The sequence below is a fragment of the Octodon degus genome, unplaced genomic scaffold (assembly GCF_000260255.1).
Source record: "Octodon degus isolate 3935 unplaced genomic scaffold, OctDeg1.0 scaffold00070, whole genome shotgun sequence".
Lineage (NCBI taxonomy): Eukaryota > Metazoa > Chordata > Mammalia > Rodentia > Octodontidae > Octodon > Octodon degus.
Window position 1 is genome coordinate 5,537,531 of NW_004524646.1, and position 12,923 is coordinate 5,550,453.

At 36.3% G+C, this 12,923-nt stretch overlaps 1 protein-coding gene across 1 annotated transcript in view; it reads left to right on the top strand.

The window, feature by feature from the left end:
• Window positions 1-12,923, top strand: part of Btbd7 (BTB domain containing 7) — a 145,252-nt gene that overhangs the window by 125,870 nt on the left and 6,459 nt on the right. The window contains exons 6-8 of the mRNA XM_004635149.2: window positions 3,375-3,535; window positions 9,018-9,161; window positions 10,701-10,890. Coding sequence (XP_004635206.1) covers window positions 3,375-3,535; window positions 9,018-9,161; window positions 10,701-10,890 — 495 coding nt within the window. The remainder of the gene's footprint in view (window positions 1-3,374; window positions 3,536-9,017; window positions 9,162-10,700; window positions 10,891-12,923) is intronic.

The window sequence follows — 12,923 nt, forward strand, 5'->3', positions numbered from 1 at the left end:
TGGTCTCTAACTCACAGAGATCCCCCTGCCTCTTGAATTGTGCATTTTAAAATGGTGAATTTCATGTTATATGACTTTTGCCTCAATCAGAAAAATATGAAGGGCTGGGAGTATAGCTTGAATAGAATATGTGCTTAGCATGTAAAAGTTCCTAGATTCCATCCTTAGGGCCAAAAAAAAAGAAAAAAGAGAGGAGCATTAAAATGTTTATTTGCTGCTTATTTTAAGATATGGTAGAAGGTAAAAGAGTTGATATGTTTATAGACTTGTACTATCTTATTTTTAAGTACATACAAATTTTGTGCTAAGCCTTGCTTCCAACCTTGTTTTTAAAGTGGCCAGGTGTGGTGGTCCATGCCTGTAATCCTAGCACTCAGGAGGTTGAAACAACAGGATCACCGCAAGTTTGAGGCCACCCTGAACTGCACAGTAAGACTGTCTAAAAAGAAAATACAAACCTTAAAAATATGTTTAGTGTACTACTACCCAAGTCATCAGGAGCAGAAGTGGTCCTGTTTATTTCTTCTAATTTTTTGTCTGTGGTCTGGGAAAGCCTTTCACAATTCTCAACTGGGACTTTTTTTTTTTTTTTTTCTAATATGAAAACCAAGCCAGGCATGGTGGTGTTTTCACACCTATAAACCCAACACTCAGGGCTGAGAAAAGAGGATCCCAAGTTGAAGCCAGCCTGGGCAGTGAGACCCTTTCTCAAAAAAAAAAAAAAAAAAGAAAAGAAAAACTCACAAAAAGTATGTGTTTCTCTGTAGTAAACTAAGAAAGGTTTATAAATGTCAGTTTAGCTAGCTTGATCTCATTCGTATATTCTGTATTTGTGAATTTATCTACTCAGTAAAATTTGTTTGTAACCTCAAAAATCCATGTTCATAGCATTTTCAAGGTCATTTATAGACATGCACAGAGCAGCAAAAAAATGTGAGTCCTTCTGAGAGTGCATTCCCAGCAGAAGTTCAACAAAGGAATAGCAAAAAAAAAAATTTTTTTTAAATTAAAAACATTTTTAGGGGCTGGGGAGATGGCTCAGTAGAATAAGTGCTTGCCCGGCAAGCGCAAGGGCCTGAGTTCAACCCCCAGTTCCGGGGGGAAAAAAAAAGAAAGAAAGAAAGAAAAATAAAATGTTTAAAAAAAACAAATTTAAAAACATTTTTTAAAAACCGAGGGAATGTCATTTTGATTTCTTGTTTTACATATTGTAAACAAGGGTCCTTCTCTCAGTCTATTTAATGCTGTTTTTCACATTTTTGTGTTCTTATTAGTGATCTCACTACTGAAAAGAGCCCCCAAATATGATGTTGAAGTGTTGTGTAGTGCTCCTAAGTGTAAGGTGGCTATGATGTGCCTCGTGGAGAAAATATGTACAGAAGATAAGCCTCCTTCAGGCATGGGCTACAGTGTTGTTCAGCATTAGGGAATCAACAGCATATAGTAAATAACCTGTTTTTAAATGGAGGCACACAGAGCTAACCTACCTCCTGATCATTTGACAAAATGTTGTACTCACAGACTTAGAAGAACTAGCCCTTATGTGATACATCAGTAACAGGAATGGTGTTAAGTGACTGTTCTGGTAGGCCAGGAGCAGCTTTAGAAATGTCTGGAGAAGCTAGTTACATTGTCTGCTACTCCCGGATATATGTCAGTTATACTAAAGTGTGTATAAGAATGGAAATTTGATTGTCTGTAAAATTTTAAATTGAAACTTGAAGAGGGAAGTAAAGTTCTGGGAAGAGGTAGAAAAACTAAAGTTCAGTGATGAAAAATTTTAAGTTGAATTTGGCCAATTTGTGGTAAGCTGATAACATTACTCAAGAAAAGAAAAAAGAGTGGATTAAATGCTTCCAAACTCCTGCAGCTGGCACTTGTGAGTTAAAATTTCAGTGTATTTACTCTAAGTTCAATCCACTTTTGATTTGGTTTAGCCCTAGGCTTAAATAAAACTGAAATACAAAAAAAAAAAAAAAAAAAAAAAACTAGCCCTTATGTTTCCCTCCTAGAGCAGCAGTTCACAATTCACTAAGTCACTGTTCGGGTCAGTTTTATGGCACATACCTACTGGAAATAACAAGAATTGGTTGTAGATAATTCTGTATAATCCTTATAAGTCATAGATTTGTTCCTTGATGTAAGTTTGGCAGTGATGAAGTATTGTATTTATTTTGGGCAGATACTAAACATGCTTAAAGGATAAATTTCCCTTAAAAGCATAGTTTTGAGACTGGATTAGAATGAAAGTTTCTTCTGCAGGAGTAAGAATGAAGCTAAGCAAATGTCCACTCTTTTGTGTCAGTCCCCTCCATTACATAAGGAGTTTATCCTTACCTATTAGCTACTTGGGGGTTTCATGTAAGATTTCATCTGAAAACAAGATGCCACTGAAGAAAAAAAAAATTGAGAAGTAATATCTACTTTATATTAATATGAAGCCAAATCATAGCAAAGCTAAGAAAAAAAATTTTCTACACACCACAGTTTTATTTTGAATAGCTCCAGGAAAAAAGTTTACCTTCTCAAAAATGTCTGTGTGTGTGTGTGTAAATAATGATTTAAGGAAGGTACGAGTTTTCTTATAGAATACTATATTTGTAAAAACATTTTTGAGTTAGCTTATTCACTATTAATTTTTTAAGGAAAAGGCCCCTTAGATTTAAAAAGTGATTAAAGTTATCTGAAATTGTGTAATTTTTCTCTCATCTCCATACTGTATGTGTATTTTGCACCTTCTCTCTTACTTATACCTCTTATTAATTAAAAATAATTCTTTTAAAGTAAAGAAAATCTTTATTCTCAACTGCGGACAGTGGGCGTACAGTACAGTACATGTCCAAAATGAAAGGGTTTGCTTATATACAGTAACATTCCTACTTATTAAAACCTAGGAAATGTCATAAAAATGTAAAATTGTATAGAATGTATATTAGGTTTTGTTCTTTTGGAGACTGAGTCATTAAAATGTTGTTAAATTGCTATTAAACATAGATAGCCCAGTGAACATATTGATAACCTACAGTGCTGCTCGTGCTATGCTAAAAACTGGTTACAAAAGTGAGAAGGCTTAAGAGAAAACTCTTGATGAAACTAGATGTTGAATTGTCATCTTTCTTCCATGGAGTTACTATATAAAAAAGAATTTTATTCTTTAGTATTCTTTTATTATTGCACTGTGCCACCACACTTTTTTTTTTGTCCAAACACTTCTGAATTCCATAAACTCAAGACTGAAAAATTGATTGCTTCATAACCCCTTTAAAAAACAGATATACTTAGTTCATAGAGTGGTCTGAGAATGTGTGTACTAAAGACAGAAGGCTATTGAAAATTTTGATTTGGATAGAGACTTTCTATTTTCTGTCTCACAGAACCAAACTTATTGAGTGGAACTGCACATAGTGTCAACAAAAGAGGAGTGAAACGGCGAGACCTGGACGTCGAGGAGCTTAGAGAGATCCTTTCTTCTCTCTTACCTTTTGTGCGAATTGAACACATCTTACCTATAAACAGTGAAGTCTTAAGCGACGCAGTAAGTGTCTGTCTTTATTCCTTCCATGGAAAGAAAAACACCAGGCTTGTTTTAATTACTACAAATAATTCCTATTACTAATAAAATCTTATGAAGCTGTAAAGTACATGAGGACAAAAACTAATGTCTTCTATACAATGCTATGTCCCCAGTGTTTGTCAAATAATATGAATGTTGGGTGAATGAGAACTATGAGGGGAAATAGGTCTTACTCTGCAATAATGTAGGTTCTTGGTAATTTAATTCAGTCATTCATCAGTATAGATCAAGTAGATCTGTATTTAAAAATAAAAGGGTAGAAGATATCTTTGGAGACTCTTTAAGAGCAGAAAAATATTAGACAAAAGGAGAATGAAGCAGTCATGTTCCTTTCATGATTTTTAAGTAAATTTTTTCAAACTAAAACTAATAGAATTGGACCAGCCAAATAGCTCAGCAGATTAAAGCACTTGCTTAGGCAGACACAGGGACCAGGGTTCAATCCCTGGCCTGCTGTGCCAGCCCCACCCTCAGGGCACACTGGGATGGCAATTGAGACTGGGCAGGCGTGCAGTGGTACACATCTGTAATCCCAGCGTTTGGAAGGCTGAAAACAGAAGAATCACTATGAGTCCAATCTGTGTAGTGAGACCCTGTAGACCCTGTACTAAATACATTAAAAAATAATAATAAAATAAAACTAATGGAATTGGTTAAATTAGTGAATAGAAAAATATTCTTCACAAATTTGTTTCTGAATTTAATGTAATACTTATAAACAATTTTTTCTTTTAAGTTTTTTGATTTACATAAGTATACAATCATATTGAGTAAGTAGCATATCTATCGCCTTACACTTTTATCGCTTCTTTGTGGTGAGAACATTCAAAATCTTCCAGTCATTTTGAAATATAGGGGCAAGGTATGGTGGCACACACCTGTAATCCAAGCACTCAGGAGGCTGAGACAGGAAGATCATCACAAATTTGAGGCCAGCCTGGGCTACATAGTAAGTTCAAAGCCAGCTGGGACTACACATAGCAAGATCTACACAAACCAAAACAAACTATATTTAACTGTGGTTACCCTACTATACTAGGTACTACACCCTGCTAGAACTTCTTCCAACATTGAACCGATTTACCAGCCTCTATCCATCTTCCTCAATCCTCCCACGTCTCTGATAACAGCTGATCTGGTCTCAACTGCTATGAGATCAGCTTTTTAGATTCTACGTATGTGGGCCAGGGAGATGGTGCAGTAGTTTAAGTGCCTGGCTGGCAAGCACAAGATTCTGAATTTGATCCCTGGTACCCCCCCAAAAAAAATTGCATTAAGTTCTACATATGAAACCATACAGTATTTGTCTTTTCATGCCTGGCTTATTTCACTCAACATAATGCCATCCATGTTCATCCATGATGACAAAGACCAGGATCCTTTTTTTAAAAGCCGAATAATACTCCATTGGGTGTATATTCCACATTTTTTTATCTATTCTTTCATTGGTGGATATTTTGGTTCAGTCCACTAATTGGCTGTTGTAAACAGTGGTTAAATAAATATAGGGATATAGATGTCTGAGTGAAACAGACATGAATCACTAGCTTCATTTCTTTTAGGTATATACCCAATAATAATGTTGCTTTTGCTGAAAGCTGCTGTAACTAGAGTTTGTATCTTATGGGTTTGATTTGCCTTTTCCTGATGATGAGCATTTTTTTCATATACGTGTTTGCCACTGATAAGTTCTCTTGTGAGAAATGTCTATTATGGGTTTTTGCCTGTTTTTAAATGAAATTATTTGGGGAGCTTATTTCTGTTGAGTTCCTTATGTATTTTGAATAATAATTTATCAGGTATATGGTTTACAAATATTTTCTCTTACTCTATATATATAGGCTTTCTTCACTCTGTGGGTTATTTTTAATTTAATGTAATCCCATTTGTGTATTTTTGCTTTAGTTGCCCATGCTTTCAGGATTTTATTCAAGAAGTCCTTGCTTAAAAAAGTCCTTGCTTGGGTTGGGGAGATGGCTTAGTAGAATAAGCACTTGCCTGGCATGCACAAGGGCCTGAGTTCAATCCCTGGTTCCGCAAAAAAAAAAAAAAAAAAATCCTTGCTTGAACTGGTGTCCTAGAATTTTTCCCCTGTCTTTTCTTCCAGTAGTTTCATAATTTCAGGTCTTCCATTTAAGACATCAATTCATTTTGAGTTGCTTTTTATGTATAGTGAGAAATACAGCTATAGTTTCATTTTTGTGTGTATTATCTTTATATCCTTGTATTGAAGAGACTGTTAGCACACCAGGCCTGTTTTCTCCACCAAACAATATGTCTCTCACTGAAATAAGTTTTGCAAAAAGGAAATAGTTTATTCACAAAGTAGCCAAGCATACGGAAGAAAACCAAGTCTCATATCCACCTCCCAGAGAATAGAGTTTGAAGATATATATTTGATAAAAAAAAAGCAGGATTTTCTAAACCATGGGGAAAGGTCATTGGAAGTGAAGTAACCCATTGTCTGCACATGTGTAATTGTCATAATTTTCATGAGACACATTCAGAAGATAGCTCCTTTAGTGTGATTTGAGGGTAGCTTTTTAGCTTCTTAACATCAAAAGCTCACCCATCAGATACTTGATCAGACCTAAACAAAAAGACTCAGTTATTTAGACAAAAACAGCCTTTGAATTCTGAAAAAATAATCTATGCAGTCATGATCATTGTAAACTATACTTTAGCAGTGTTATCTCCAGCCAAAGCTAGTAGGAAATTAATGTATTTTTCAGCGATGTGATTTTATCTTTGCAAGAAGCCCAGCACCAGGGGCCGGGGAGATGGCTCGGTGGAGTAAGTGCTTCCCTGGCAAGCACAAGGGTCTGAGTTCAGTCCCCGGTTCTGTCAAAAAAAAAAAAAAGAAAAAAAAAGAAAAAAGAAAAAAAGAAGCCCAGCACCTTCATTTTATTGATTGTTTCTATATTGTATTTTTTTAATTTATTTATTGTGTGTGTGTGTGTGTGTGTGGCCAGCTCAGCCCACCAGGGGGTGGGGCTGGCTGGCATGTGGTGCTGGGGGATTGAACTGTGGTCCCTGTGCTTTGCTAAGCTTGTTCTAAGTAGGTGCTTTAGACCACTGAGCCATCTCACCAGCCCCTCTATATTGTATTTTTAATGTTAAGTTCATTTGTGCTTTAATCTTTATTATCTACCTTCTACTAACTTGGGGTTGAGTTTGTTTTTGTTTTTCTAGGTTTTTGAGGTACAGGGCTAGATGGAGGTCATTTTCTCAAGTTATTAAAAAAGTATATAATATAGGATAACTCGTCTAGAGGTAAAATATTTTAGAATACTAATGTCTAATTTAGAATAGTTAACATAACAGACAAGACAAAATAGCCAAGAAAAATGTCCTAATTAATGTAAGCATTAAGCATAATAAATGAGCTGTTACAAATCAGTATGCTACTGATTGACTGGTAAGGAGGAAGAAGTTTAAATTAAATGATTATTTCATTGCATATTAGTAAAGGTTTTTTAACCATTCCAGCAATTAATCTTTGAAATAGTATTACTGTCCCATAAGAAAATTACAGTAGTATATTGATAACATTGATTGACCCAGTCCAGATGAATAACAGTTGAAAATATTAGTAAAAGCTATCAAAATATTCTTATTGTTTGATCTAGAAACTTCACCATCGACCTGGTCATTTTTGCCTTTGATGTTTCTTTCGAGAAATACCGTGTGTGTGTGTACATGTTTGTGTGTGTACATATGTTGTGTTCACATATTTGTAGAAAGATGTTAATGCCATGTAACTATTTGGCAATAGCATAAATTTCTAACAAGACAAAGAACATAGTATGACTATTCAAGAATTTATTGCCTTGGGGCAGGTGAGATGGCTCAGTGGTCTAAAGCACCTACTTAGAACAAGCTTAGCAAAGCACAGGGACCTCTATTCAATCCCCCAGCACCACATGCCAGCCAGCCCCGCCCCCTGGTGGGCTGAGCTGGCCACACACACACACACACACACACACACACAAATAAATAAAAATTTTTTAAAAAAGAATTTATTGTCTTGAGAAGACTAATATTAACATGAAAAATCCTGTTGAAATACAATTTTTAAAAAGGAGGATACAAAATATATTTATGTACCAATAATTATGTAGAAATTAATATGGAACAGACTGGAAGGAAACATCAACATAATCTCAGTTGCTATCAGTTTATTGATTTTTTTTCTATATTTTAAATACTATAAAATGCTATTTTTATTAAAATAGTGTTTTGGGGCTGGAAAGATAGCTCAGAGGCATAAGCACCTACCTGGCAAGCAGAACGACCTGCGTTCGATCCCCAGCTCCACGTGCCATAACATCTCAGCCCTAGATGCAGGCGCCCATCGTGCAGCCCCAGAACCAGGCATGCTGGCGCATGCATGTAATCCCAGTACTCACCTGTAATACCAGCAGCATTCAGGAAGTTGAACAGCAAGAGCTCTACAAGTTCGAGACTAGCCTGGGGGCTACAAAAGTGAGCACAAGGCCAGCCTGCACTGTGTAGTGAGACCTTGTCTCAAAAAAAAAAAAAAAAAAAAAGTTTTTAACTAGTGTATCAATTAGGTACTATTACTTAATAAGAGTAACAGTGGAGAAACTCGATTATGGTTTTATTTGAAACCTGGGATTCAAACCAAATTGAATCCTTTATTTAGTTTAGAAAAATACTTTAGAACTTCAGCTAGAAAATATAAATCTCTGCTTTAGTTTCATGCTGAGCAATGAAGTTTCCAATAAAGATTGGCTAATAATGGTTGTTAGGCTTCATGTTCTCTGGTTAGTTGCTAAGCACCCAGCCATGTGCTTTTATCTGCATTGCCTTTATTTGGTTTTTGGTTATGGATTGTGATTTTTAGTAGTATGAGGACAGAACCCAGGGCCTCACACAGCTAGGCAGATGCTGTACCACAAAACTATCCCCAAGTCCCTGTCCTTTGCTTAATCCTTACCACTACCTTTGGAGCTAAAGGATTTGATTTGTATACTTCTAGTATCAAAAGGCCACAATACACACTTAGTTGTGCAGTGCCGCACTTTCAGGGCCATATGGGAGCCCATGAGGTAGGGCCAGGTAAAACAAAATATCCCTGGGCTGTTAAAGGGAGCTTCCAGTGCCCTTGTGATAGTCCTATCATTTTGTCCTGATAGGAGGTGGGAGCACGGATAAGCAAAATAGATAAATTAATGTCTCTTCCCTGTAAAAACTGTTGTAGAGAAAAATGGGAAATTGTAGTACCTTCTTATGACTGAATCCTTCGAATATTTTTAAGCATTTGAGGTATTTCTAATTTTCACATACATTCCTAAGTTTTCATTTAAATGATAAAGTGTGTATACTTTGATTTATATATTTATCTTAATGATACTTTTAATTTCACACAAACCTCCAGTTACTTAAAAAAGAGTTTTTGTTTTGTTTTTGTTTTTTTAAGATGAAAAGAGGTTTAATTAGTACTCCTCCATCAGATATGCTTCCTACAACAGAAGGTGGAAAGTCAAATGCCTGGTTACGGCAGAAAAATGCTGGTATATATGTTCGACCTCGTCTGTTCTCCCCTTATGTGGAAGAAGCAAAGGTAATGAAGCTACTGAAGATATTAGACAAGTTTATTACAAACCATATACACAGCCAGGCATTGTAACACATGTCTGTGATTCTAGAGCTTGGGAGGCTGAGGCAAAAATATAGCCTTGAGTTCAAGGTCAGCCTGGACCTTGCATACAAGACCTTGTCTTCAAATAAAAGCACAAAAATGTTTATTATGCATTATTTAAATATTTGGAAGGGTCAGCAAACTAGCTCAGTGGACTTAAGCGCCTGCTTAGACAAGCACAGGGACCAGGGTACAACTGTGCACCACATGCTGTGTAGTGCACTGAGCCGGTCACTGAGACTGGGCATGGTGGGCACACGCCTATAATGGCAGCAGTGGGGAGGCTGAAAACAGGAGGATCACTAAGAGTCTGAGCTATGTAGTGAGACCCCGTACCAAATACATTAAAAAAAAAAGTTTGGAAATACCCTAAATGTCCAATAATAGAGAAAATAAAAATAAACTCCAGTTTGACTACTTAACAGAATAGTTTTGTGCAATGTTTAATTTTGAACATTATTTACAACTTAGACCATATTAAAATTCATTTTTTATCATGTTGCCTTGAAGATTATTATTATTATGTTATCAAAATAGTTGTCAGTATTTATGTTCTTGAGGATAGGGAAAATGTTCTGAAAGAATTGCATTCATTTTATCTTGATAAACTAAACACATGATCTCTTATAACATAGTTCTGAAATAGTTGACTTTTTAGTTTTAGAGTACCTGTACAAACTAAGACAAAATTTCAAGCCTAGTAAATAATTACCATTGTATATTACTGTACCATAAAATTTCCCTCCAAAATATGACAATAACAGTGAACTCCTGTAATTTTTAATAGATGAGAAAATGTTTACATAGTATCTAATTTTGGTCATTCTGTGTTTAGGGGAGATAAATGCCCTTGATACTAATGTAACAAAAATAGCTATAGCCTAGGGTCAGGGAGATAGCTAGAATAAGATAGTAGAATAAGTGCTTACCTGGCAAGCACAGGGTCCTAAGTTCAACCCCTGATACCGCCAAAAAAAAAATCTATAGCCTAAATTTAATAATTGTCAACATTTTGAACATTATGCTGAATTTGATCCTTAGCACATATATACTTTGTTTTTTTTAATTTGGCATATAACTTATTTTTGAATTTTATGGCCTTCAAATTTCAAGAATTTGTCATTAAAAGCAGATATTTCAGAGGACGGTTATACTTTTACAAAGGTACTCCAGAAAGAATCTTTAGAAATTAAAAAAGTAGGGTTATTTTCTCCTTTTGCCTCTAATTTAAAACTTCATAAATGAGAAACAGTAGATTCTCTTTTATGTGGTGAAAATCATAATCTTTTTTTTTTTTTTTTTTTGTGGAACCAGGGATTGAACCCAGATCCTTGCACTTGCCAGGAAAGTGCTTATTTTACTGAGACATCTCCCTGGCCCCGGGTCATAATCTTCTTTAATCTATGATTTAATACAAATGAAAGGTTGACCAGTTTTGTTCATACTGAATTTCTGTTTTAGTCAGTGCTGGACGAGATGATGGTGGAGCAGACAGACCTTGTGCGGTTGCGGATGGTTAGAATGTCCAACGTGCCAGACACACTTTACATGGTCAGTAGTGCTGTGCCACAGTGCTGCCATCTAATCAGCCACCAGCAGATCAGCAGCAACCAGTCAAGCCCTCCCTCAGTTGTAGCCAATGAAATTCCAGGTAAGCAAGGGCCCTATATGATGTGTTTATATTTAAATGAATAATTTTATCATTTTGTGTATGTGATTGCTGATGTTTGGATGAGTATAGGCACATACACTAATTCTCTACACATTTCAATACCTTTTAAGTATGGTTCTTAATGATTAGATACTTGTGGATGTGAGGGTGATCTGGCTGCAGCATCTGTCACCCCATTGATCGCCATGGTTGATTCAGCTGATCTGGCTGGTGAGGCAGGTGTCCCCTTCCTCCTTCAGTGCTCCATGTGTGTCCCTCCTAAAGCTGCATGCTCAGTCAAAGATGACAGCCACCCCTGATAGAGGAGGGGTCAGGGGTACATGAGGTCAGGAGGGTTCATTGGTCAAGGGTACACAAGTAACTGCGCTCCCCCTGCCAGAACCTCCAAACAGGCTCTCAAGATAAAATCCTTATAAGCTAAAATTTTTGTTTTGTATTTTATATTAAATATGCATAATTAAAATAATTATTAATAAGTTTTTCAATTTAGTCCAGGGTTTCTCAGTTGTGGACTATTGTTAGAGCTGAATAATCCTACATGGTAGGAAGCTGTCCCATGTATAATGAATGGTCATCAGCAGCACCCCTGGCCTGTACTCCCCAGATGCTGATAATGGGCAAGTGTGCACACAGGCACACATCCCTGCCTTTGTAACACTATTTTGAAAGCTTGTGTTTCTGGACATTGCCACATGTGTTCTATGAGGCACTGTCACCTCTGTTGAGAACCACTTGTTTAAGGGAATTACTGTAGGATATTTTTCATGTGCAGTAAATACCCTTTGGTAGAGTAATATGAGCTTTTGCCTTTGAAATCTGCCTATGAGTAAGGGAGATGGCTCAGTAGAATAAGTGCTTCCCTGGCAGGCACAAGGGCCTTAATTCAGTCCCCTGGTTCCACCAAAAAAAAAAAAAAAAGAAAAGAAAAGAAATGAAATCTGCCATGTCCTCCTAAAATGTGATCACTGTTGGGTCCTAAGAGGTAATCTTCGAGGTTGTCCTCTATGAAGTTGACCTAAGTGTAGACTTGAGACCTATGACTATAGGGGAACTGGCCACAGATTAAGGTGCATCTTGTCATGTCCAGAAACATCTGACCATCAGTCAGTTAATGTTGACTTCAACTCCAGTGTTAATCTCAAGGTGAGAAACAACAGTGATCTGTGGTCAGCACTTTCTAGCTCTTGCCAGTTGACTTAGCAGTTACACATCACAAAATAAAGACTAGCAGCAACTCGGCAAATGATAGCAGTGGAAATAGCACCATTCGTTTCTGCTTATAAATATCTATTTCAGTGAAGATAAAAGACAGAAATGGCAGAACTTTTCATTGAATGCATACATTTTACTTTAGAACTCATGTCTCATCAGTCATTGCCTTATCGGGTTTGGTTAGTATATGTTTATTTAAGGTATACTTTGAATAAAAGAGTAGAGAGAAATACTTCCTAACTGAATTGTGCAAATTCTAAAGCTTTGGTAATAGCTTTTTAGGCTTAAGTTAATACAGTTGAAATCACCATAATTTCATCTTAGAATGAAAAGCCCATCCTAATCCACAGACGTTCACAATTATGTATATTTAGGAAAATAAGATCATCGCTGTAGTGAGCAAATGAGGTGTGGCGCTGTTCTGATGTCACCTAGGCTCTTCCCAGATCCTTGCCTACCTTGCTACCAAAGGGCTAAATGGGTTATTGGAGAGACTGATGGGCTCATTTCTTGGTTTTGGCACTTTGTGTGACCTTGGGCAATCAGTTTTCTCCCCTGCACATTATTTTCCTCATCTGCAAAGTGGGGCTAATGACTCTTCTCAAGGACTGTTGTGAGGGTTTAATGAGTACTATGCTTAGGAGTTTACATGGCACAAAATAAGGACTTTGTAAACCCTAGATCCACTTTCTCCCAAAAGTAATATTCAATTAGCACTATTGTCAGTTTATATCAGAACTATTTATAGACTTCATCACCTTTCTTTTTTTCTTTTTTTCTTTTTTTTTTTTTTTTTTTTT